This window comes from Lottia gigantea (genome assembly GCF_000327385.1).
Source record: "Lottia gigantea unplaced genomic scaffold LOTGIsca_148, whole genome shotgun sequence".
Lineage (NCBI taxonomy): Eukaryota > Metazoa > Mollusca > Gastropoda > Lottiidae > Lottia > Lottia gigantea.
The window spans coordinates 157,237-184,239 of NW_008707761.1; the positions used below are offsets into that span (position 1 = coordinate 157,237).

The following is a 27,003-nucleotide window of genomic DNA, read 5'->3' on the forward strand; positions in this document are numbered from 1 at the left end:
ATATTTTATTGCCTAAATTGACATTTAACCAGCTTAAAGCTATATTTTTTCATATATAAAAAGAAAACGGCAAATGTTACTCAATGCTTAATTCATATTTGACAAGCTAAAAGCTCAAAATTATGATTCATTATCATATTTTGTGATATTTCTGACCAAGTTTTTGGTTTTGTTAAAAAATAATGGTTAAAATGGTTACCCTGGGAGAAAGAGTTGTTTCAAATTTATTCAATCTGTTTTTAACGGTGCTCATCATTTGTAAGGCCACTCTGTCAAGCTGAAATTAATAGGAAAATGAAGTCTGAGGAAACATTCTGCAACACGAAATGTCGCATTGGATGCCTATATACCAGGAGTAGTATACCATAAAATTATGTTCTGTTATTTATTGTGATCTCTAACCCTAGTGAAATAGCTCTATCGGTAGTTAGTTGGATTGTCGTCTGCTAGGCGATAAGGTGCTGTTAGGGTCTAAAGACGCCACTATTAAACATTGATCTGTTTGATGATACCACCAGCCAATCAAATTCTGCCTTTTCCCATGCTAAGATAATGTGACCCGTACAAAAAGACCGAAGATCAAGTCAACTGAAACACCCGTTGTTCTCATCAGTGCTGGAGAGGCAGGATGTTTATTGGCTGGCATCAAACAGACGAATGTTGAAATGAAAATGAAATGAAGTAAGTTTTACGTCCTAGTTTTCAGACGAATGTTTAAGAGCCCTAACTGAAGCAACTATACGAAATATAAAAGCTGATAAAAATAGAACGAAAGTTTAGTGTAATATAAACTAGTCTGATTAACTGATATTACAGAAATATATAATAATAATGACTTACATTGACAGAGTTTAGTCTTCTATTAATTCCTTTAATATCAATCCTCTTCTGTCTCTCACTCGAATCAATCCCTTCCTTCTGATTGGACGTGAGATAATCAGTAGATGTATACAGTCGATTTCTACGTGAAGCAGAGTTATCTCTCACTGGTTTTATATATGTTGAGTCTAGATAATCAAGATCACTTTTAGAATTATCTGCCCTTTGAGATGAACTGTTTCTTGACGAAGATGGTTTTGTATTAGCGGATTCGAAACTTGTTTCAAGTTTATTTTTGAGGTACGAGATTCGACCATCATGGGAACTGGAACGATATCTAGGACTGTAAGGACTGGATGATTCGGACAAAAAGCTTCGACTCTGATTGGGTGAATTGTGTTTACTATTATCCAGATCTATTTCTATAATCCTATTTTGAAAAGAGCTGATTTTTTTCATTAGAGACTGGTCACCTGACAACGATAAGCTGGATTTTGAATCGTTACTTTTTGAAGTTTTTCCAGATTTTCGTAAATTTGATTTTTCAGGCTTCTCGCTTTCAGAATCTGAGCTAAATTCTACACGAGAAACTCGACGGTAATTTCCATATTCACTTTTAAACTCTCTCCATCCTTTAATATCTACAACGTTATGTCGAGATCTTAGCTCCTCTCTAATACTGTCTCCATGACTACGGTATTGAGATCGCGATTGTCGAGGCGAAGGTATGTCTTTGAATCTTTTATCACTAATTTCATTATGAACAGCTCTTAATGGAACACCACGAGGGGAGACAATTGGTTCACTGCGATCAGAACGTAAACCTGACACTCTAGGAGAGGAGATTCTTGGTGACAAGATTGTTCTCGGTTCATGAGGATTAGTTCCTGTGGACTTCACTTTTAATATTTCTGAAGACTTTAAATCAGATTGTAAATATTTGGGAAGATCTTCCCTTTTTTGACTAGAAACTCTTTTCGAATTGTCTACAGAGTCACGTAAGGAATTGTCTTCCATTCCAATATCATTGGAACTTTTTGATGGATCCCGAGTTCCATTGCTTTGTTTGGAATACGTTTTTTTAGAATTTTTAAAAGATTCACATAAGGAATTGTCCTTAATTGTGTTGGAATTATGTTTTGATTGTCTTTGAGATTCATCTCGTTTGTGACAATAATCTTTCTTTGAATTGTCCACAGAATGTCTAAGAGAATGGTCTTCAAAACTTTTATAAGAAGTACCATTGTTGAAATATTTCTTACGGTCTGCAATCAAAGCCAAAACAGAGTTGTTCATCTTATTTTTCTTTTCTTCTGCTTCTTTCCGCTTCTTCTCTTCCTCCCTTGCCTTCATTTCTATAAAAGTTCGTCCCCGGTCAGCTGACAAAGGTCGTGGCCGTGGTGATAGCTTGATGTCACTCTGAGTTAACTGTTCGCGAATTTTATTGATCTTACTGCTGCTCAAAGTACCAGATTTTTTCGTGGTTTGCGATTCAGACACTGGCATTTTCCACTTATCTATCTGTTTCCGTGGAGAATATTTACACATATTGGTTGCTTGGATGGTTTCCTTGGTAACCAATGCTGGAACATAACCCCCATTTTTTCGTGGAGAGAGATTACCTCTTGGACTAGAACAGGAGCTGTCTGGTACTTGAAAGTGTTTTCGGGGTTTAGGAGCTGGTTTTGGTGCTTGCTTGGGCTTAGGAGCTGTTTTTGGCGGCTGTGACTGTTTTTGGTTTGAGCGTGGAGATCTTTCACAGTAATCAGTTCTGTAATCTGAATAAATTGACGAAATTTTGGAATTTAGTTTTGTTCCAATGGAAGAACTACTACCTTGTCTGATCAAAGAACGTGCTGCATCTTGGTTTGTTTTATTCTCACCGGAAGAGTTACTGCCCTTTCTGCTTAAGGCGTCTGCTGCATCGTGGTTTGATTTATTCTCACCGGAAGAGTTACTGCCCTTTCTGCTTAAGGCGTCTGCTGCATCGTGGTTTGATTTATTCTCACCGGAAGAGTTACTGCCCTTTCTGCTTAAGGCGTCTTCTGAATCTTGGTTAGGTCTATTCTCATTAGAAGAGTTACTGCCCTTTCTGCTCAGAGAATCAGACTCATACGTACTTTCTGAATTCGTCCTTCCATCATTGAAATCTAGTTCTAAGAGATTTTGAACGGATTTCATACGGCTACCGATACCTTCACCAAGAGCTAACTGTGGTCCACTGTCGCTCTCAGAGGAACTCTTCGATTTACTGTCCATGTCTAAATCCAAACGAGGCACTGGACACTCTGATTCAACTTTCAGCAGTTCAGTTTTTGATTGTGTTGGTGTCTTTGTAACATTGTTGTTCAATTCTGAACTTGTGGATTCTTCCTCATGAATAAAAACACTACTTCCTTCCGAAATATCATCAACGTCCACACCTTCTGGCTTGACGGAAGCAGACACAGGTTTGTCTTCTGCTTCTCTACGATTTTGGAAAGTTTTCTCCGTATATGTTTGATCGAATTCAAGTTCCTCCATCGTGTCCGTGTTTTCTGAATCCGAATAAAACATCATTGGAGTTTCTCGGCCATTTTCCGAATGTGGACTTTTCACTTTCCGTGTATATCTTTTTTCGTGTTTATCTAAATCGTAACTTTCTGTATCTGATGTACAAACAGACTGTGGAATTTTACGCACGTTGGTTAAAATTCGCGAAACCTTCGCACGTGGATATTCAAATGCTTCATTTTCTGTCAGATCGGCAGTGTCCGTGTCCATGCAATGTCCCTCCGTATCAGCCTGATAGCTAAAACTATTATCAGATGATATCTCTATACTTCCTTCCTGAACCAGCGTGTTACGACGTTTAGCAATCGTCTTGTCTAACGTTTCATATTTCTCTATAATCTCAGAATCTAGTTGGTTTTTAGGTGCGCTCTCAGTCTCATCACAACCATAAATTAGGTCAAAAAATGCACATTCTTCCTGAAATACATCAAACATGCACATGCATATTTAAAAGGAAACATGCTTATGAAAATGCACATGTATATTATAAGGGAACAAGCTGTAAAGCAAACATGTAGTTTAAAAGGGAACATGAAAATACAAGGGAAAATGCTACAAAACAAGCTTATTGTAAGAAACATGCAATGAGTAAAAATTCACAGAGAAGGGGAAACAACTTTAGCTGAAAAACCAACAACAGCAATAATATTTTCCTTGCCTTTATTGAGGAACTCAATGAACAAGACTACACCTATACCTAACTTCACTGAAACTTCAATCAATCATGCAATTAAAATGGAGTTTTACATCCTATTTTTCAGCTCTTGATCCTGCAGCAAATAATGTAGGTGGCCAATGAACCATGCAAAATAAATTTTTGATTTTTTTTTAAAAAAAAGAAAAAGTTATAACATAAGTGCTATTTCAATCAGTCATACAATCATGCAAATTATTTTTTTTTTCAAATATTTGTTTAAAAAAGAGGGAGCTACTAACTTGTCTGCGTCTTTCTTCCTCTGCTTCACGTTCTTCTTCTTCTTTTTGACGTCTGCGTTCGTCCTCTTGACGACGACGCTCTTCAGCTGCTTGACGACGCTCTTCTTCTTCCTCTTCGTCCTGTTGTCTTCGTCTCTCCTCGGCTTCACGAGCGCCGGAATCGTCCTGAAATATAGTATCACAAAGATCATTGAAGGTCATAAGAAGGGGTCAAGAGTTCAAAGGGCACAAATCCTGCTGAGTAAATTTTTTCATAGGTTTCTTCTTTATCTGAACTTCAGTTTTGTTAAGTTAATGAAGTAGTCTTCATGCTCAATGTTTTCCAGGGTTTTTGTGTAAGTTGATATTAAAACAGGTTTATAACAAACAAGTTTTTTCAGGTAATAATGAACACAAAATAACTCTGGCCAATAGTTTCAATTACTATATATTCTACCTTGAAAAAAAAAATGGATTTTTTATGCTTTTTTTTTAATCATCCCACTGTGAGTAAATATCCCTGCTCAAATGTTCCATCATATTCACTATGTCAAGCCTTCTTCTTATGCCTTGACTACAATAGCCACCTCGTATCACAAAATGCAGCCAATCAGAGCACTCATACAACAGCTCTGATTATAAGTGTGATCCAATCAAATCACGGCATTTACAAAATTCCATGATACAAGAAAGGTGGCCATTGCAGTCAAGGTATAAGACAAAGTTTGTAATACCTTGACATTGTGAAGATCAAGAAAGGTGGTCATTGCAGTCAAGGTATAAGACTGTGTGTAATAGTTTGACATTGTGAAAATGATGTACCATTTACCATGCAAGAAGTTAGCTATAACATTCTCTTTGTTACAAGTAGAATATGATGGAAGTTGTTAGATTAGATCAATCACCCATACATTGAAAGAGGTCTTAAGATTCTAATATACTGAGGGAGGTAACTCTAATACTATAGTACACCTATAACTAATTATTGGACGGTAGAAATTTGTCCAATATGTAGAGTATAGCTAAATATCGGATAGTGAAAATCTATCTATATAGTTTAATCTGCATAGATTAAGGGAGGGAAATAACTCTACTTTCTATCCTACTCAAGGGAGACAACTTCTATCTGTATTTTCATATCTGTTAACAATCAGCTAGACTATTGTAGACTGTAGACTATAGTAGACTATTGTAGACTGTAGACTGTAACTAAATATTGTTGAAATCAAGCTAACTGTTCTAATCTATTGAGGGAAATAACTCTTTCCTGTCTTACTAGTGGGAGAGCTGTTTAAAATCCAATAGGCTAGGAATAACTAAATATTGGAAAAGGGAAATCAAGCTGAATATTCTAGTCTATAAGGGAAATAACTCTCTTTTCTATCCTATTCAAGGGAGACAACTTTAACAAACCTCTTCTGCTTCTGCGGGAGCTTCCTCTTCTGCAGCGGGGGCTTCCTGGTTAGAGTAAAAAATGTTAAATATTAGTAAGAAGCAAGATATGATAAGAGAACAATGAAAGCATATTTAGATGTTTAAAGAGATTGTAAAGAGTTTTTCTAAACTTTAAAAAAAAATTGTAAGTATATCAGGGACACTGATTGCATCGGTTTACACCATTCCAACAGTCAATCAGACCTTTTCAGGTTTTACAGTTCACCTAATAGTAAAATTGTAGCAGCTTTTGCGATAATGATGTCTTATACAGCTTTTCTATAATTACAGGAACCACAGACATCTGACGGAAACTTGGAATGATACACATAATGGTCCCTTTACGCATGATTTGTTTAGAAAACCTCTTTATAATCATTTTTAGCATTTAATGAGCTTAAACAGGCAATATTATATCTATGCATTTTAACCCTTTCAACCCTAGCAGCCAGTATACTAGCCGTTACTAAGTGATGTCATACAACGTTAACATCATACACTTTTATTACTTCAGAGTTCAGGGTATATGACATTATATTTCATTTACACTCAGGGTTCAAAGGGTTAAAATACATAGTAAGCATTACATCTGTTAGAGGCTAAGTAATATATGATTGGCATAGAGAAATGCATAGCATTAGGGTGTCGCATAGCTTCATGAGTAGCATAAAATAAGTATTAGCCTATATGAGATAAAATTATAGTCTTTATATTCCTGGTGACTGAATTAAAAGTAATATTTAATATTCTAATAGTATCCATCCATAAAATCCCCCCTCCTCCCCAAAAAAATAACATTAAAAGACTTGCCCCCCAACTTCAAAATTTTATATCATTGGTTTGCCTATTAGACCCGCTCCCTTGACCCTCCTGTGGACCTTTCTTGTCCAGTTTCACCTGATGGTTCTAAGAAGATCAGATCTATAACTACTAACTTTCAAAGTATATATATAAAAGACTGGTCAATTGTAGCTAAATATGAAAAAATGAAAAAAACTTTTTGCTTCAGTTACTAAATATGAGGATTAGACAATTAAATATATGAAGAACAAAGAGCAAATAATTAAGAAAATATATCAACTATCTAAATTTGACGTAAAGAGATTGTAAAAAGGTTTTCTGAATTTTTTATATATATCGGGGATACTGATAACATCAATTTACACTATTCCAATTTTCAATGAGACGTCTGTGGTTCCTGCAGTTCCACTAAAACTAAGTGTTGGATGACATGATGTCACTAATTGCAAAATATGTTTTATCACATAAAGCCTTAATTCGCAATTAGTGACATCATCAAATGTTTAGAATTGCAGGAACCACAGATGTCTGATTAAATATTGTAATGATGTAAATTGATGATATCAGAGTTCCCGATAAACATACAAAATTTAAACAACCACTTAACAATCCTTTTCAGTTAGCTTGAACAAAGTTACTATAATTATTACTATATATAATTTAATACGCATAATAAATAGCTTATGAATATTCATATTATTATTTATATAATATAAGCTATATCTACATGTTACTATGACAACTACACTATTTTACCTCTTCTTGTTGTCTACGGCGTCGTGAGCGAGCTGATTCCTGTAAATGATGGCACCAAAATAAAACATGGAACAACACAGTGGAAAAATATAACATTCAAAGATCAAGTTCTGACTTCATTCAAAATTACAATGACAGAAAATATTTTATGGTTTTATTACATACAATGTTTCTACAGTTTACATTATCATCATGAGAATTTCACCTTGTACACAAGTGTAAATTGTAGAAACGATGTGAGTCTTACAGGGGTATATCTAGATAAAAATGCATTTTGGTAATGTATTTAACTTAAATGTATGAGGAGGAGACCCCAAAAGCCAACAGAATTGAAGGCTCAAATTTCGACAGTAAGCCATTAACACTATTACTGATTGGCTCACAAAAAAATTGCCATTTTTGAGATAAAGGAAAGTTGAAATAATGGGGAATTTGTCTCTTAAAGGTTGTTTTTCTATTATTTTATAAAATCTAGAACTTGATCTGTATATATAACACAGTGCAGTAACATAATAAAAACACAAAATCAAACTTTCCTGACAACCTGACAAAATCTTTCTCTAATTATTTCTATCATTGATAGCATTGTGTTCTAAAAATTCTGATTCCACCTACACGTATGTTATCACCCATATTACAATTCTGTTACTCAAAAATCTCGTCCATAGAACAGTAAAATTGAGAGTAAAAGTTATCTAGTAGTGGAATTCTCTAAACAGAAGTACCATCAGGCTTTTCCAAAAGAGTAAGCATGGCCACATATTCTGGAAACGATCTTACGCTAGGATGTCCTAGGTTCTTATCTTCTAACATTGATTCTAGGACATCCCAGGTTCTTATCTTCTAACATTGATTCTAGGACATCCTAGCATTAAGATCATTTCCAGAATACGTCTGGTCTGCATTGCATATCATTTACACGTATTTCCAAAAAAATCTTCAGTATGGGTAGGAATTGAATTTATTCAGGTTGTCATGGAAATACAAAAAAAAAATAAAGAGTCAAATTGAAACTAAAGAATGTAAGGGTTAACTCTTGTGTTTTACTTTTGAACGAAATAACAGCAAAAAGCGTGGAATGTGCTAATTGGAGAATTGCTGAAAACAGAAAGGTCATCATCTCATTGGGATAGAAGTGTTATAACTGCCAGTGCCTTGTGTTGAAGTTGTTTTTGTTTCTCTGGAACCGCTTAAAGACCCATGTTGCTTTATATTTGTATACTGACTATGGTTATTCCAACTGCCAACTGTGCATGTATTCATAAATAACAAGTTTGGTCAAAACACAAAATGTTATATTATATAGCTGACCTAATAGAGGTAATTTAGGAAGTAGCCAAGTAAATCACTTTTCCTAATCAATTTTTAACATGAAAAAAAAAAGTCTTAGTTATTTTTCAGAAAAAATTTACAATCAATTTTGTCTTCAGTATGATATTTCTCCATGTAAAATTCTACCCTTACGAGTCATAAGGCACTACCTAGCACTTATTAAACAAATTGCAATCTTCACCATTGTTAGATATTTTGTGGAGCAAGGGATTGGCACTTATCAAACATTTCTATTGACCAATGAAATGGGACGATTTAAAACAACACAGATCCCACATCTATTTATAGAAACTCTCCGTACCTCTGCTGGCTTTTCGTCCTCGGATTGTCGTCTGCGACTTCTACGACTCGAAGTTTCTTCTTCTGCCGGAGCGTCTGATTCTCTGTAATGAGAGAAATTCTAAATTTAAAAACAGATCGAATTGATGGGATTCATAGAGATTTTCTAGTCACTGTACGTGTATTTAAGATTTTCAATTTCCACCTCCGTTAAATGATGAATTTTATTAAAAAATGTTGATGAACATGTAAAACTGAATCAATAAATTTGAATGTCATGTCAGGTTAGGTGAAACACAATGAATGGATTCCTTACAAAATACAAACATTGGGTACTAACGTTACACTGTGATTATATTTTAATTTAACATATTGGGGTATTGGTGTAACATTGAAACATAATAAACTTCACACTATATATAAATATTAAATAGCTATGACTTTCTGTAGTTTTAACATTAGACAGTGACTTTTGATTTCTATGATATATGGAATGATTTGTTTTCTTACAAGATGACCACCATGATTGTTATTGCCAAAATTTAAAATAAATTAGTACTGATCTAGAAATTAGAAAGCAGAAGCAAACATCTATATTACTTACAAAATTCTTTTTTGAACACAAATTTTCAGAGTTCGAATGTCAAAGCTGCAAATCTTGGAATATTGTGTACACAAGTGTTTCCCTGAGTCAGTAAAGTTGTAAGCCTTGTCAAATTTTAATTACAAGAATGAAGATCGCTTAGCGTGAAACTGTCAGTAATAACATGTTTCAGGGTCTGTTTTCGTTGTCTGAAGATCGCTTAGCGTGAAACTGTCAGTAATAATATGTTTCAGGGTCTGTTTTCGTTGTCTGAAGATCGCTTAGCGTGAAACTGTCAGTAATAACATGTTTCAGGGTCTGTTTTGGTTGTCTGAAGAAACTCTGAGTAACAATATGTTTCAGGGTCTGTTTAAGATGTCTCAAGAAACTCTTAGTAACAACATGTATCAGGTGTTGATTTGATTCTCTAACAATATATATAAATAGTGCTGAATAAATCAACTGTTGAACGAAATTTAAATATAAAAATTTATAAGAATATATATTGACAACATCAAGTCTTGCCTCAATCTGGCCTCTCTTCGCTCTCGTCTCCTCCTCTCTATGTCACTTTCACCTTCCTCGGGGCCGTTTTCTGTCGTTCTAAATTAGGGGAAAACAAAAACAAACAAGGATGAAGGTAAAACCAAGCAGGTAAAATCACAAATTAATTCCAAAGATATTGTAAAGATGTTTTCTCAAATTTGTATGTGTATCGGGGACACTGATATCATCAATTTACATCATTCTAATTTTCAAACAGACGTCTGTGGTTCCTGCAAATCCACTAAAACTAAGTGTTGAGGACATCACTAATATAACAGACTATTCACGATTAGTGATGTCCTCAACATTTAGTTTTAGTTGAATTGCAGGAACCACAGACATCTGATTGAAAATTAGAATGGTGTAAATTGATGATATCAGTGTCTCTGATACACATGAAAGATTTTCTTTACAATCTCTTTAAGAGGAAAAAATCACAAATTAATTCAAAAGGAAAAAACTCACACATGATTGCAAATCAGGAAGTCACAAAAAGGTTCAAAATCCAAAAATCAAAAAATCAAAAAAAATTGTTCTCTTGGGTTACGTTACCAAATGAAATGATATGAATCTAAATCATACAATCAAAATTCTGATGAATAAATATTTTGTTTTTAATTTTAGATCAGAATGAGCCAATTTTCTTCCTTCTGTATAACTAAAGTTGAAAGTTGTCTAGGAAAGTATAGGGTGTGGGTTTATTGAAAAAATTTTAAAATTGAGAAACATATCATGTCCCATCTTTGTCATGTCAAGATATTACAAACTTCATCTTATACCTTGACAGCAATAATCATCTTTTTAGTATCTTTACAGCCCCATGTCTTCTTCTTCAGCCCCATGAAGGTGACCATTGCAGTCAAAGTATAAGACAAAGTTCGTAATGACTTGACATTGTGAAGATGAAGTTCGAGATACAAGAAAGGTGACCATTGCAGTCAAGAATACCTGGCCAGAATAGTCACTGGTTCCAGCCCAAGATGTAAAAACTATTGAATGATAATTCTACGAATGTCATTTCCCTTACCTGCTTCACAAAATCCCTATTTGCAAGACTTAAAGTTATGTAGAAAAATAGTTTTGACAATTTTCAAGAAATGTAAATGAAACATGTGAAAAAGGAGGTTTTTTTCATACTTCTCTGTTTATAAGATAATGATTAAAGACACAGGGCATGCTGACTCCTTAAGAACCTGCTGTAACTTTGTGACTGAGTTTATCAACATGCCATTCCCTTCAGAGAGTCAATATAGCCAATATCTAGATTCGTCAAAGCAGCATCCCTTTCAGACAGTCCACATTGCTAATAGTGTTATTTTGTAGCAAGTGTTTATGACCCACGCCACCATTTTCAGAGTCTAATAGTGTTTATTTGTAAGCTAGGTTTTTCAACTAGCCATCCATTTCAGAGAGTCCACATAGCTAATAATGTTCAGTTGGTATAATTATTTTACTGTCTGAAGAGTGAATACTGTACTATAAGTTATTATAATTATTGGCAGGTGCCCTTGTATATATATATATTTATATAGTAATACAATAATAACATGCTTTATCTGTATTTTCAACATGCAGTTTATATACCTGTAGAATTATTTAGTGCTGGCACCATTCCAGAGATTCTCATCAGGGATATTGATTTACCTGTTTTTGCCAGTCATGTCTGAATGATGTGCCAAAAAGGTCAGTTTTGATGTTATATTTAGGGCCTTTCTTTTTAGCCAATTAATTTTCGAATTTTCTAATTTGAAAATTTTCCCATTTTCAAGACATTTAAAGAGACAGCTGATAATTCAACCATTAGGCTACAGACATTTCTGACTCAACAGCATTCTCACAATGTCAAGCTATCACGAACTGTGTCTAATACCTTGACAGCAACGGCCACCTTTCTTGTATCATGGAAGCTGGTAAATGCAGCGATTTTATTGTTTTGTACACCAATTACAGGTCAGTCAAATTGTTTACAGTATTTCTGCCAAGGCCTCTGATTGGCTGTGTTCCCTACCGTGCAATCCAACCAAATTTCTGCATTTACTAACTTCCGTGATACAAAAAGGTGGTTATTACAGTCAAGGTATTAGACAGAGTCTGTGATAACTTGACATTGTGAAGATGACTCAACAACAGTCACCTTGATCTTTGATTCTTACAAAATAGCACATGCACTTACGTTTCTAGCATGCGTTTTTCTTCACGCTCCTTTCTGCGTCTGGCTAAACGTTCATTTACTCTATCAATTACATCACGATTGGCTTCGCTTCCTTCTGATATTCTACATGCACATGCACAACATGCAAAAAAAAAATAATGAAAAAAAGGAAAGGATTAGTAACATGCAGTAGGCTAAAGACAGGCAGAGACCTAGAGCCTTCTCCTCGAAAACTACGATAAAATCCAGATTTTAGGAAATACAGTAATCTAATTGGATAATAAAAGTTTGAATTAAGTGATTGACCAATCAGATGACTGGAACACTTAAATAACCTTAAGTTAAGTTTTCAAGAATAAGACTCCAGGGCTGTTGATTTATCTGTATTTGTCAGTCAAGTCTGATTGGGAACTAAAAAAATGACTGTCTGTGCTTTCCATCTTTAGGACATTTTCTTTACAATTTATGCAGTTTTCATTCGCTCTCAAATTGGTTCAAAATCTTAATTTATGTTTTAAAATGTCCAGCTGGTAAATTCCAAAATCTACAGTCCCGATTTTTAGAAATACAGTGATCTGATTGGATGATAAAGCCAAATTAATATCAATATTAGTAATTAACCAATCAGATGACTGGAACATTAAATTCAGAATTCTAGAATAAGTTACCAGAAAGTAAGAGACGATTTCTGGCACAATTTCACTAAAATTCTGGCAAGACTGTTATACTAGACTGTTTTGCCAGATTGAATAAGAATGGAATCCCTGTGAATATTAGATTTGATGTAATTCGTTATGTGTATTGAGTTTCTAAGTATCTGTAAAATGTTTATCTGCAAAGGTATCATTACCTCTGACATTTCTGCTAGAGAATACACCTGACATTTTGGTTTAGAGGGTAGTGTATTTGTCCTCTATTGTGAAGGATGTAGACTAGAATTAAAGAGTGAAAGGTGAAGGTCGTTGTTAAGCAGTAATGATTTGATAAAGATGTGATGATGTAATCAAAGACCAACTTCTCCGAAACTACAAAAAATCTAGTTGGGGTGCCAGCCTCCCTAGACTGGGGGTACAAATAGGGGGCAGACTGACATAATGAAAGGACTGTCTAGGTTGAAACATGCAGCAGCTCCGTGCAAGTGTTTTGGCGCAAACCTCCTAGGGAGTGTCTAAGAAGGTTTTCAACCATGAAAGTTTTTGAAATAAAGGATTGATAAGGTGCATTCTGACACATATTTTGGGACAAAAACTTATAATGATTCAGTGGACCTATGAATCATTGTGATGGAAGGGGGGTTCAGAATTGTCAAGGGAGGGGCAAATAGCACCAGGCATAACTCAATGAATAGAAATTTGACAGAGGAGGAGGGCCAGCATCATTTCTGGGGGACCAGGGGAAGCCTACATCACTGAACTTCTTCGTATCCTAAACATAGAATACTTCGACTTTCCAGGTACCGGTATTATTTAACAATACAAAGCCTGACAAAAATTCTTAACAAACTAAAGGCAAACAAACATCAATAAACACTGGTGCTTCTCTTTGTAGCAGTTCACTACTATACAACTATTACTCTTGATTTTAACCAGATGTTGATAAATAAAATTGTCTTGCTTGTACAGATTTTTAAATTTTTATCAAGACAGTAGCGTTTTAATGATTAGAGTCTCAAAATCCAAGCCAAGAAAAAGCAAGATCTTATTTTAACTATTTCTAATCATCTCAAACCTTCCTTACTTCCTTACTTCCTTATTTCTCTTGAAATCACAAAGAAAATAAACTTCTCTTTAATATCCTTGACATACCAAATAATAAAATGCCCTGATTTACACTGTAATTATTATTGACAGAATAATATTCCTTACAATTTGGCACCGTTACAAAAATAAGTCTGATAATCACTTTAACAATATTTCATGCACCAAAAACTGAAATTTCCTGTACCATTTCCAAATATTTACTGAGATGATCAAATGGTTTTAACACAAATGACAAAAAATGTTGGTTTTCTGTTTGTGGTTTAATATTACAATATATTACAATGTATTACAAAGCCACTTATCTAGAAATGTTAGAAATATTATAAATGAAATTACACAAATTACAAAAAATGTATTACAATGAATTACAAAGCTACTTATCTGGATTATAGATAATCCTAAAGTTGAGCACTAGTTAATCCAACCAATGTTTATAATCCCAAAATTATAAAAAAAAATCACAAGATGATATGCAATGTTGCGCAAAAACGTTATAAATCCTCGAATACTAATGAGATTACGAATAATGAATTAATCCAAGGTTACCTTCGCTCCAACGAAACGAGAGAAAGAAGAGATGAGAGTAAGATGTTCTCTTAACAACTTCAAACTAAATAATACTTAGTACTTGATAGAACCATGGGCAGATAATCCACTGTCAACTGACTTACACCCATATTGAGAAGTGCACTAAGATTTGCAGTATCGAGGGTTTTGATTGGTTGTATGATTTGTATCAAGGTTGTTGATTGGTTAATACTAATCCTATCACGTTACTAAAGTGTCTAGGAATATAACTGTTTGTTTATGTTTGTTATGATTGAACGCCAGATAAATTATGGTGTATGTTGTAAATATGTACTGATAACAATCTAGTTGATAATGACAATACATGAAAGACTTGGCCACTGATAGACTTGGCATCAACTAAACCTGCAGATCTATTGTCAATATACTTAAAACTTAGAATATGTTTTGAGCTAGAGATTGCCTACTCTTTTCAAACACTTTATAATTATAATTGTTAACAATCTAGTTGAATATAAAAATACAATAATATTAGCTAATAATACTTATACAATAACTCATATACTTTATAGACTTGGTACTGACCTAATCTGCAAATCTATTGTCAATATACTAGCAAATTTCCAACCTTACAAGCCTACATCTCACAAAAGCATTAACAGAGGCATGGATTGTCTGCTCTTATCAATATTCTGTTCATATAGACTTGATTTTCATGGTGAAAACTTTATTTTTATACATTACACGAAGTCCCTGTCTGTCAAATTGTAACGACTTGAAAATTTCTTTCTTTTATAACAATTAATAATAACATTGTATAGTATAGTTCAGTATAGATATTTCTTCTCATCCAGGTCCATTAAATCATAAACATGATCAGTTTATTTTATCTTTATGTAGTTTAAGTTATAATCAACACAATATAAGTTTATGTGTCCAGAATTATCAGCGTTCCAGTCGTTATTTTAAGATATGTAGAAAAGATATATATAGAAATAGTGAGTAAAATTCCTAGTTTGAGATAGTTATAAAGGAATTATGCAAGTATTATTTCTAGTACTTCTGAACACTAATTATAAATATTCAACACTCAAATCATGCCCCCAAAACTGTCCCTTTAAAATGATTTTAGTGTTCCAATCGACTGATTGGTCAATCTCTAAAGTCAATTTTAAATTTAGTTATTATTATCCAATCAGATTACAGTATTTATCAGTAAGTTAAATTAAGAATAAGGCCCCAGATCTGAACTTTCAGTTTTTGAGAAGAAATTTAAGAATTGTAAGCTTGACCTTTGACCCTTAATTAGAAAACACCTGAATCTACTGGATTTCATTTCAACACCTCCAATAACCATCTGATTCTATAATCGCTATAGTTATAACCTATTTATTTCAATACTGTAATAATGTTTCCATGGTAACTGTTGTTATAGTAAACAACATGAAAGGCAGAAACCAGATGGTGGTGTAAGATTTAAGTGGTCAAAATTCCTTCAGAGAGAAAATTCCTGTAATGATTAGACCTACTTACAAATTACTCTCTAGAAGGGATGCTGATTTGACTGTATTTGCCAGTACTGTCTGATAAGGATTTTAAAAAGTCAGACCTTTCTTTGGTCTACGCATTTCTTTCATTTTTTCTCCAGCTGATTTGTTTGTAATTGACATCTTTTTTGCCAGACATGTCTAATGAGAAGTTTAAAACATCCCCCAAAAAATCTGTTTTATTCCTTGGATGTCTGTTTTTGAATTAAAAACTTAAAAATATTAATAGAAATGGAGTTTTAATTGTCAAAAACACTTTCAAAAAGTGAACCTCTGATCATAAGGAAATTTGTTTTGTCTATGTCCCCCTCAGCCCAAGAATAGAGACTGTCCCAGCTTTGCCACCCTACTTTCAAACTTCAACTCTGTGGCTCCTACAACCGCCCCACCCTCCCCATTTTCAAGTTTTGGAAAGTGAAAGAAGAGGTTGTTAATATTTCCTAGATAATTCCACTATCCATCATTGCAAAATAAAAATAAAAGTAGAATTTGTAAAGCTGCTGTGCTGTTTCAACAAGTCTAAAATATTTCCTGGAAAATTCTGTCTATATTTGAAAAGTGAAAGTAAATATGAAACCGTATTAAAGTTAAGTCTGAGGAAGTAAAAACACTATTTTTTTGATGTTGAAAAAGGCCACGTAGGTAAGAATCTATTACTTCATACAATATTATTATAGTCCCAGTTTGTTATCGAAATGTCAATTCTTTTTTTTTTTTTTTTTTTTCGATTTTTACACACCTTCCTGAGCTTAGACTACAATAGTTGCAGCAACCATTCAACATTCACGAACCTTAGATATAGGCGACGATGTGCATAAATATATTTTGGATCTTTTTTGCAAAACCGGAAGTGCCACAGTTCAATATATGCAAGAATAGATAATCGGCTCTAGAAGTCGTATTTTTCGGTCGATTTTCTTTGGGTTTGCATTTTTGGAATCTACTGGCAAAATCTGAAAGAATAGCAGTTTCAAATTTTCAAAATTCGAAAATTTGTCGCAGACATTCTTTTTGCCAAATTTTGCATTTTTTGCTTTTTGTCTGATTAATCTGAAAAAAATTGAGCAAAGACAGTTTAAGAAAGTAAACAAAATGGTACAGTCAAATTTTCAATTTCACTTCCGGTTTAAACAGGAAATCGATGTTCACTTCCGGTTGAATATCTTCCGGTGTAATTTGTATAGGACAAAAAAATTTATGCTGATAGATAGACAAAGTTATGACAAAAAAACGAAGAAAAAAAAATCCGGAACAGACGTGAAACTTTGGCCGCCATTTTGATTTCCCTGTTTATGCTTTCATATTTGACCTCTGACGTCAACTTTCGCTTTTATAGCTGTCCAAAAACATCCAAATTCGCAACTTTGGACTGCTCTAGCACGTGACCTAATTAACCTAGAGAGTAAATTTTTTCGGTTTCCTAATGTGCTTCTCGTGTACTTTAAATAGATATATAACAATCGTTATTTTAAAGCAAAATTGAAATTCGTGATTTTTTCAAATTTGAGTTTTGTTTTACCATATTTGTGTCATTTTGATCTTCGTGTATGTATATCTTATGACCTATTCTATGTAGAACCTTGATATTTGGAATGTAACTAGACACTTTGAATATGAATTCACCTATGACAAAAAAACTTATGTGGGCGTGGCACATCCGGGTTAAATTACTAATTGTTTACATTTTGCGGCTGGGGCATAACTCGCATAGGATGCGTTTGTTCAAAAAGAGACTTTGCACACAATTACCTCATCCTTTTGGCCAGTTTGTGTTAACAGCTCAGTTGTTTCAGCTTTATAGTTTCAAAAAAGGAACGGGTTTTAACATTTGGATATTTTCATTTTTCGATTTTGACCTTTTTTGACTTTTGTTGACCTATATCTTTTGACCTGAATAATGGAGAAGCTTGAAATTTAAAACACAACATAACATTTGGAATATCAATTACCCTATGCAAAAAAATTAAGGTGGGCGTGGCACATCTGGATGATATTACTCATTATTGATATTTTTGGCCAGGAGCATAACTCGCAAAGTATACGTTTGTTCAAAATGGAACTTTGCATACAATTACCTCATATATTGGGCCACTTTGTCTTAGAATTTCGGTTGTTTCCGCTTGTTAGTTCAAAAAAAGGAACAGGTTTTGGAAATTCAAAATTTTCAATTTTTGACCTTGACCTTTGTTGACCTTGACCTTTGTAGGATCAAACGTCATTGGCATTGGCTATCTATTTGTACTTTCATATTTGCTGTCCTATGTCAACTTCCGGTTTTATAGTCGTGTGCAATTAGAAATTTTGATGACGTATATCTCTTGATCTTGATCTTTTTAGACCTTCTCTTTTACAAGATCAAAGGTCATTGACCTTGGCTATCTGCTGATACTTTCATTTGTGAGGTCTGACGTCTACTTCCGGTATTAGAATCTTCTAAAAAATGAAAATTTCTCAACTTTAGACTTGTTCTTGCGCTTGATCTAATTATCGTGGAAGGATGATTTTTTCGGGGTCTCTCGCAATTTGCTACTTTTGCAAAGTCCCACTCTGTGCCATGAGTGGCTCTAGTGTTAAGTTGAATTTAGAGGTAGAAAATATACGAATAGGATTACAATAGATTTATAATATTTAACCAGTCCGTTATATCTTAAATTCAGAGGTTGAATGAATAAATAACACATACTAAACCATACTATAATCTTTGGTAATATATTAGTCCTTATATACATATCATAGACACTTATAGCTTCTATTTACACCATTCTGATTTTCTAGTCTTTGTATGTGTATCATGGACACTTATAGCTTCTATTTACACCATTCTGATTTTCTAGTCTTTGTATGTGTATCAGAGACACTTATAGCTTCTATTTACACCATTCTGATTTTCTAGTCTTTGTATGTGTATCAGGGACACTTATAGCTTCTATTTACACCATTCTGATTTTCTAGTCTTTGTATGTGTATCAGAGACACTTATAGCTTCTATTTACACCATTCTGTTTTTCTAGTCTTTGTTGGTGTATCAGGGAAACTTATAGCTTCTATTTACACCATTCTGATTTTCTAGTCTTTTTATGTGTATCAGAGATACTTATAGCTTCTTTTTACACCATTCTGATTTTCTAGTCTTTGTATGTGTATCAGTGACACTTATAGCTTCTTTTTACACCATTCTGATTTTCTAGTCTTTGTTTGTGTATCAGGGATACTTATAGCTTCTATTTACACCATTCTGATTTTCTAGTCTTTGTATGTGTATCAGAGACACTTATAGCTTCTATTTACACCATTCTGATTTTCTAGTCTTTGTATGTGTATCAGACACACTTATAGCTTCTATTTACACCATTCTGATCTTCTAGTCTTTGTATGTGTATCAGTGACACTTATAGCTTCTTTTTACACCATTCTGATTTTCTAGTCTTTGTATGTGTATCAGTGACACTTATAGCTTCTATTTACATCATTCTGATTTTCTAGTCTTTGTATGTATATCAGATATACTTATATCATCTTTTTACACCATTCTGATTTTCTAGTCTTTGTATGTGTATCAGTGACACTTATAGCTTCTTTTTACACCATTCTGATTTTCTAGTCTTTGTATGTGTATCAGTGACACTTATAGCTTCTTTTTACACCATTCTGATTTTCTAGTCTTTGCATGTGTATCAGGAATACTTATAGCTTCTATTTGATTTATATATTTGCATAATTTCACTTTCTTGTAGGACATGATTATACAAGATGGCTGCTAAATCAGAAGGTGATTGTTGTAGTATTTGTTTGGGGGAGTATAAAGATTCCAGAATTCTACCATGTCAGCATGTTTTTTGTCGTCAGTGTTTAAGTGATTACGTGGCAGAGAAACAGAAAATCAACTGTCCCAACTGTATGACTGAAGTAGAAATTCCACCAGGGGGAGTAGCAGATCTGCCGACGAAGGAAGATGAAGAACCTCTCCAAGAATTAACAGAACCAGAAGTTTGTAATGTATGTGACAAGGGCAATCAAGCTGTTTTTCAATGCTTTGAGTGTGATAAATACATGTGTGATGTTTGCAAGAAATGTCATGATGTGTTTTCATCACAACATCAAGTTCATAAACTCAAAACTTCAGACTCAAAGTCGTTCTGTGAAAATCACCCGGATTCTGTACTTGAATTCTACTGTAAAACTTGTAAATGTTTGATTTGTCAACAATGTTTAGATGATGACCATGATTCTAAACATTTAGTTTTTAAAATTGAAGATTACCTTAACGAGATGAAGAAACGATTTAAAGATTATCAAAACAAAATTGATAGAAAATTGCAAAAAATTTCAAACGTAACTGATAGTTTTATTTCTAAAGAAACTAAGAGTTGTGATGAAGTCATGAAGCGCATATCTAAATTAGAATCTGATTTGAAAGATTATAAAGAAATAGCCTGCCATAGAAAAAAAATAAATTCTGATGAAGACGAAATCTTTTCAAAGAGACTAACATCTGCTATAAAACATCTTGACAAACCCTTGAATAAATCAAAAAACATTCAAGAATTACTTGATTTCACTCTGAATCTGGAGTCTAAAATTCAGAACCATCAATTGTATGTTTTACATACTGATATTGATAAAATTGATGATGATATGGGAACTCTAGATGTTACCATTGGCCGACTATTTTCATTTAATTTTAAAGACGATTCATTTAAAAGTGAAGTTTTCTATGTTGGTGGAATCCACTGGACAATTCAAGCCGAGGCCCATTATTCTACTAACAAGCTGGTCACCAACATTACCCTTAAATCTTTTATGAAAGAAGAAGTCAAACAATTAGTAGAATCTGTCACTGCTGACCTGATTTTTACACTTTCAATAGATAATGATTCTGTGGTCAAGAAACAGTCTAAGACATTTTCACCTTCTAATTATCCAGGTTATGTTTATGGCTCTAATGATGATAGCCTTACATGTAGATTGTTAACGATATATTCCAACCCCATATATAGTGATCATTTTAAAAAACTGCAAATTTTGTTTGATATCAAAGAAATCAAATATAAGAACATTTTAAACTAGAACTATTCTAATAACAGTACTAATACAGGGCGTGTTACGACATTCAGGTACATACGAAGATGGTCTATTTCAATTACATTGATGTTAATATTTTTCTGCATCTCTAAATGAAAATATACAAAAGTGCCTAGAGTTTAAAGTATATTGACTAGGAATAAAAGAATGTTTGTCAATTAATAAGGACCAAGTTTGGTGAAATTCAGATAAGAAAAAAGAAAGTTGGTGATGCGCATGCGCACAACAAAGTTGGGAAATTAAGTGGGGGTATACCTTCAATATGCTGCCGTGAGCTTAAACTACAGTATAACATGATTCAATTCACCCGAGAGCTTAATTATATACAATAACTGGACATAGAACATTTTAAAGAAATATAAAAGGGAGGGTATCTTTAAAACTACTTAAACTTTTATTTATATTGGGGTTGACAGCCGGGTTAATCTAATTAGCCGATTTATCTAATAATAACCCCATGTTAAGTGAATGGAGTTTTGAATTTGCATGTAAGGCATGCATGTTATATATCATTAGAAAGCTGAGGATCTCAGCATTTTGAATCCGACAGAATTATTTCTCTATCTCTAATAGGGCACATGTTAGGACACTTTAAAGATGCAGACTCAATTTTCAGTGACACCCATAAAACCGAAACCACGTGTCGGACACAAAAAATATTAACATCATGTAAAAGCTGAAGTCAATAGTAAACATTAATGTAAATATCAACGTCATCCGAGGCCAAGTTCCTTTGATAGACCCATTTAAAGATTTAAGGAAATTGCAACATTTTTTTGTCTTTGATGTGACTTTGACATCATCAAATGCCATATAAATTGAAACCATTTATAAAGTGCATTAATAATCTGAAGGTAGGAGGGTGCTGAATCAATTAGGGTTTGAGATACAGCACTGACAATATGCCAAATTGACCATATTTAGACCTTTATCACTATGGTCAATATCATCAAAGGTCAAAGTCATGAGTTATAAGCCTTCAAACTTTGAAATAAAACATCAGGTCGTACAAAAAAAGGCAAAACCGAAAATCAAAATTATGCTTCCCATTTTTTGTAGACAGACATTAAACATATCGTATGACACAAAAATCAGGAAATCGGATGATAAATGGCCTCTGAATAGCAATTTCTGCAAAATGAGGCAAACCAAAATGGCGGCCTACATGTTACTTCTGGTGCGATTTTTTTAGTTAAATAAGTTTGTATTAAATCTGGTAATACAATGCATATGTTATTTTGGACATAACTCAATTCCACCGGAAGTACTAATATCGAAACCGGAAGTGATAAAAAAAATTTGAATGTGTGCTTTGATTAATTTCAGCAAAAAAAGCATAGAACGAATTTTCGAAAACTGATCCGAGACAACCTCGCTTTGATAGTCTTGAATTAGAACTGTTCTCAGAACGCTCAACTGTTTACACTGTTATTGTTTATCTGTTTCTATCTCAGAACATACAGAGGACGAATAATTTTTATAATGTAAACAGGGCTATCAATTATTATTATAATTCAGATATAATATTTGTTTAAATAGTTTTTATTCAGACTATATTGTTTTTATATTATTGTAGTTATCTATTTTATTTAGTTCCCATCTGGTTCAGTTGTTTTTTGTTTTGTTTTGCTTTTTTTCAGTGAATATTTTCTGTATTTTATGAACTATTGTATAATATAAAATATATAATTTTCATACAATATAGTTATAAATAGTTTTAATTAGGAATATATTGTTTTTATAAATACGCTATTCAACAATTAAGTTAGCTATTTTGTGTCTAGATCCCATGTGGTTGTTTATTGTTAGACTGAGATAAGAATAGTATTCTCAAAAATGCACTGGCCTAGGTCATGAAATAGGAAAAAGAAAATTTTTGTTTTGTTTTGTTTTGCTTTTTTTTATGAAGTGTTTTTCTGTATTTTGTGAACTATAGTTTCTAATTCTTATGCAATAAAGATAAAATAGTTTTAATAAGAATAATTGGTGTTTGATAAAATATGCTGTTCTGGAATATACTTCTCATGCAATTGGGGGTCTCTATCTTAAATTTCTCATATTTTAGTCAATTCCCATGCACTATGTATAATAATATCAGCCCTGTCCCCAGGAATGAATTGGTACTGGGGCTCAGATTTTGTACTCAGAAAATTTGAAGTATTAAATGCCAAGAGAACTCATTTCTGACAATTTTGAGGTGCCAAAAACGTATCAAATATATACATGTATCTTTTTGATTTTGTACAAAGACACTGTAAATGAATCAATCTTTTCTGAACTGAAGAAGGTTTTGCTGAGGCCTAATTCTCACTTGCTAGGGCTCAGCCCCTACCGACCTCACCCTAATGACGGGGCTGTATGTATGTAAAGAAAAGTACCATACAATATGAAGATGGAATTATTATAACTATGCTAAGAAAGCTCCATATGAGAATATGTAAAAACTAAAACATGTTGAGTTGTAATAAGGGAAAAAATAAATCACACGAGAACGTTCAAACAGTAGGTAATAAGTTGATACAATTACAGTTAATTTTTACCTACTGTTTGCCTTTCTCGTGTGATTTATATTTTTCTTATATGAGAATATGCAATGTTTTGATCATATATGGCATAGTAGCATAACCAGTAGCAGTACTTACCTTATAAAGTGACTACTGTAGCCTCTATTAGTGTGAAAAAAGGGGAAATATTGAATGAATGCCTTAGTGATGGAGTGGAAAAGCTAACAGAAATCACACACCGAGCAAAAAATTAGGCATTTCATGGCTTACAATAAGGGTAGGTGGGTGGGGTTGTTTTGGGGTATTTTTAGAACGAATTGATATATTTGTACATACCAGTACAATTCAAAACATAATCATGACCAGTCCACTATACTTTGAGGTAGTTTAACTAGTAATAAACACAATTCAATTGGCTTATATAGTTTTAATTACCATCTTTTCTACCCTAAAATAAAGTGGACTTGTCATGATTTTGTTTTGAATTATATCTTGACTAGATACTTATACGTGACGTCACTGTTGACAAATTAACAAAACTTATCACCATGACAACATACTAAATTGTGATTTTAGAACAAAAACAAACAAACAAACAAGGACCATATAAGGTATGGAACTTACCCGTCATCTTGTTCTGCGCGTCGTCTACGGCGAGCTTCACGACGTTCTTCTAAACTGGCCATTCTGATTGGTCAAAAATTGGTCAAATTGTACACCGTTTACGAAAATAATCTGAAAAGAATAAAAAAGTCAAATCAAAATTTGTTACTTATATTTTTCAGATATTTATAGACTCTTTCCATCTTTACAAATATCACAAGGGACAGATTGACCATTTCTCTCATCAATCATACCCTAGTCTCAGAAACGTGAATTTCTTTACCTGAGCTAATCAGTAATAGTTTTCACAGCTCACCTTCGAAATTTGAGCCTTCAAATCAATGGGTATCTAGAATAATCTGTGTTTGAATGTTAAAAAGACAAGTCGTATTTTCTTAAGACTGATATAGAAAAGACATACATAGAAATAGAAAGTGTAATTTCTAGTTTAAGGTATTTTTGAAGGAAATTTGTGAATTTGAACATTTCTTCTAGAACTTTTGTAGACTATCTACATATATTCAAGACACAAATCAACTTCCCAAAAATTGTGCACCTGTCCCTTTAATAAAGTCACAATACAAAATTGTCCAGGACAGGACTATTGGTCGATATTAGCCATGTTAATGGATGTTTGTACGGTAGTTCGTATAGCCATTTATTTTTTTTAATTTTGAATTAAAAAACTGAAATATAATTAGGAAAAATAATTTTGAATCAAAAACTTGAATTTTCACCCTGATGAAAAAATAAAAGACATCGTATTCGGACAAGCGTATGTTTGGCATAGACAGTTTGTAGCCTCTCTGAATTAAATTATATTACAATTTCGCTTCGTTATTATTAATTTTTTTGATCTCTATTGTAATCTAACGAGATTTATACCAAGATTGTGTTCTGGTGACGTTTCAAGCTATTTATAGAAGTTTGTTGCATTTGCACATTGTGTTCATTGTGAATTATAAATGCTTCATTTAAAAAGAAATATGTTTATAAAGAAAACTTTGTATAAAGGTTCAAAAAAAGCTTCTTCTGCAGTAAAATGATAACAAAAATGAATGAAAACGTGAAGAATATTCAACTGTTTCTGAATTCACTGTGTACATTTTGAAATTTTTTAGACCTACAAAGATTTTAAACAAATTAATTCTATTTTTAATTCCCACTTGTAGCACAGCAAATATAACACTGTATTTAAAGTGGAATCTCAGCATACCTCCCCTTTAAACTGAATCATTTAATTTTGACTTCGACCCAAAAAATCAACCAAATTAACAAAACCTAACTATACCTTGTTTGAGTATTTCAAAATAAAGAAATAGTCCAAAATAATCCAAATTCAGTAACAACTGTTAAAATCTCTCAGAAGCACAAACTGGTGGTCAGAATTTCATAAAACTAATTCAAAACTTGAACACATAAAGTTACTACAAGTCACGAGAAATATAATTTCAGAGAAATTCCTGGTATCTGATAAAGTTCGCTATTTAAAGTTGCTATATTTCGGCCAGATGTTTAGACCAAGATCCTGGGTAATATCATTAATAAATGACCCAGAGGTCACATAATATTTCATCCAATCAAAACAGTTTATTTTATCTTAATCTTTGTATCAGATATCAGATACTACCCTCCCAGCTAGCTTTTACTGGTTTATGAAAATTTATAATGGAATAACACAATAACCCTGCTACTCTGTCAGCACGGTACCGGGGCCAGTGGGGATACAGGTATGAAAAAACATGGTCTGTATCCCCTACTTCATTTCTAACAAATTTCAAAGAATGGTTTTTACATTTTATATCCCACAATATGTGTCAGAATACACAAAATCAATTTTTCAAAACTTTTTCGAGGGAGAATTCTCTCATACACTCAATGATCAGCTCCACCGAACTGTCTGATTCTGAACCTCGACCTCAAAAATTGTCCGCCCGTAGAGTCAGTTTGCCCCATATTTTTACCCCCAGTCTCAGGAGACTGGCGCCACCACGGGTAACATTGTTCAAGATCCAATCCAATCATAGATCAAGATAATACCTTAATATTTTCTAACCCAGTTTCCCCTGTCAGTTGGAGTGGTTGACATGGACTGAGTGTTTAGTCTTAGGAATAGGACAATAAATCATGTGTTCTAACCACTGTGCACGTAAAACATCCAACAAAAGTTAGAAATAAAAAAAAAATTTACTAGTGACTCTGTCTTTGCAAAATTTCCCTCATTTCACACTGCATGACAATAACTCTATAGTCCAATCATAGGAGAAGTGGGATGTAACAACTTGTAGTTGTACCTAAATGACTTCGCCTAACTGTGTCTAAAGCACTGTGTCTAACTGACTTGTGCCTAAGTGACTGCCTACCATTAGATATTAAAGGACCATCCTTGACACCTGTGAAAGTGAAACGAAATGAAATGAAATGAATGGAGTTTTACTACTTTTTACTTTTCTGCATATCAGGTTTGGAGGTTTTCCATTCAGCTTAAATAGCCCCACCCCCTCACTCTCAAAACTCTCCATCCCCTCACTCTCAAAACTCTCTACCCCCCTCACTCTCAAAACTCTCTACTCCCCTCACTCTCAAAACTCTCTACCCCCCTCACTCTCAAAACTCTCCACCCCCTCACTCTCAAAACTCTCTACCCCCCTCACTCTCAAAACTCTCCACCCCCTCACTCTCAAAACTCTCCACCCCCCTCACTCTCAAAACTCTCCACCCCCCTAACTCTCAAAACTCTCCACCCCCTCCTCTCCACCCCCTCACTCTCCAAACTATATAACATCTTTAATAGTGAAAGTACTCTAAA

The 27,003-nt window shown here is 33.5% G+C and overlaps 2 protein-coding genes across 2 annotated transcripts; one reads left to right on the plus strand and one right to left on the minus strand.

Annotated features, from left to right (window-relative positions):
* Positions 1-810: 810 nt before the first annotated feature.
* On the minus strand, positions 811-14,607 carry LOTGIDRAFT_173072 (hypothetical protein; the record flags this gene model as incomplete). The annotated part of the gene is made up of 8 exons (XM_009050257.1): positions 811-3,789; positions 4,309-4,473; positions 5,701-5,745; positions 7,279-7,317; positions 8,912-8,993; positions 12,192-12,293; positions 13,916-14,001; positions 14,602-14,607. The coding sequence occupies 8 exons, from the start codon at positions 14,605-14,607 to the stop codon at positions 811-813; spliced, it is 3,504 nt and encodes a 1,167-aa protein (XP_009048505.1).
* A 5,148-nt stretch (positions 14,608-19,755) lies between these two features.
* LOTGIDRAFT_140512 (hypothetical protein) lies at positions 19,756-20,229 on the plus strand (the record flags this gene model as incomplete). The annotated part of the gene is made up of 1 exon (XM_009050258.1): positions 19,756-20,229. A coding segment is annotated over one exon (474 nt), but the record flags the coding sequence as incomplete, so codon positions are not given.
* Between the last annotated feature and the right edge of the window lie 6,774 nt (positions 20,230-27,003).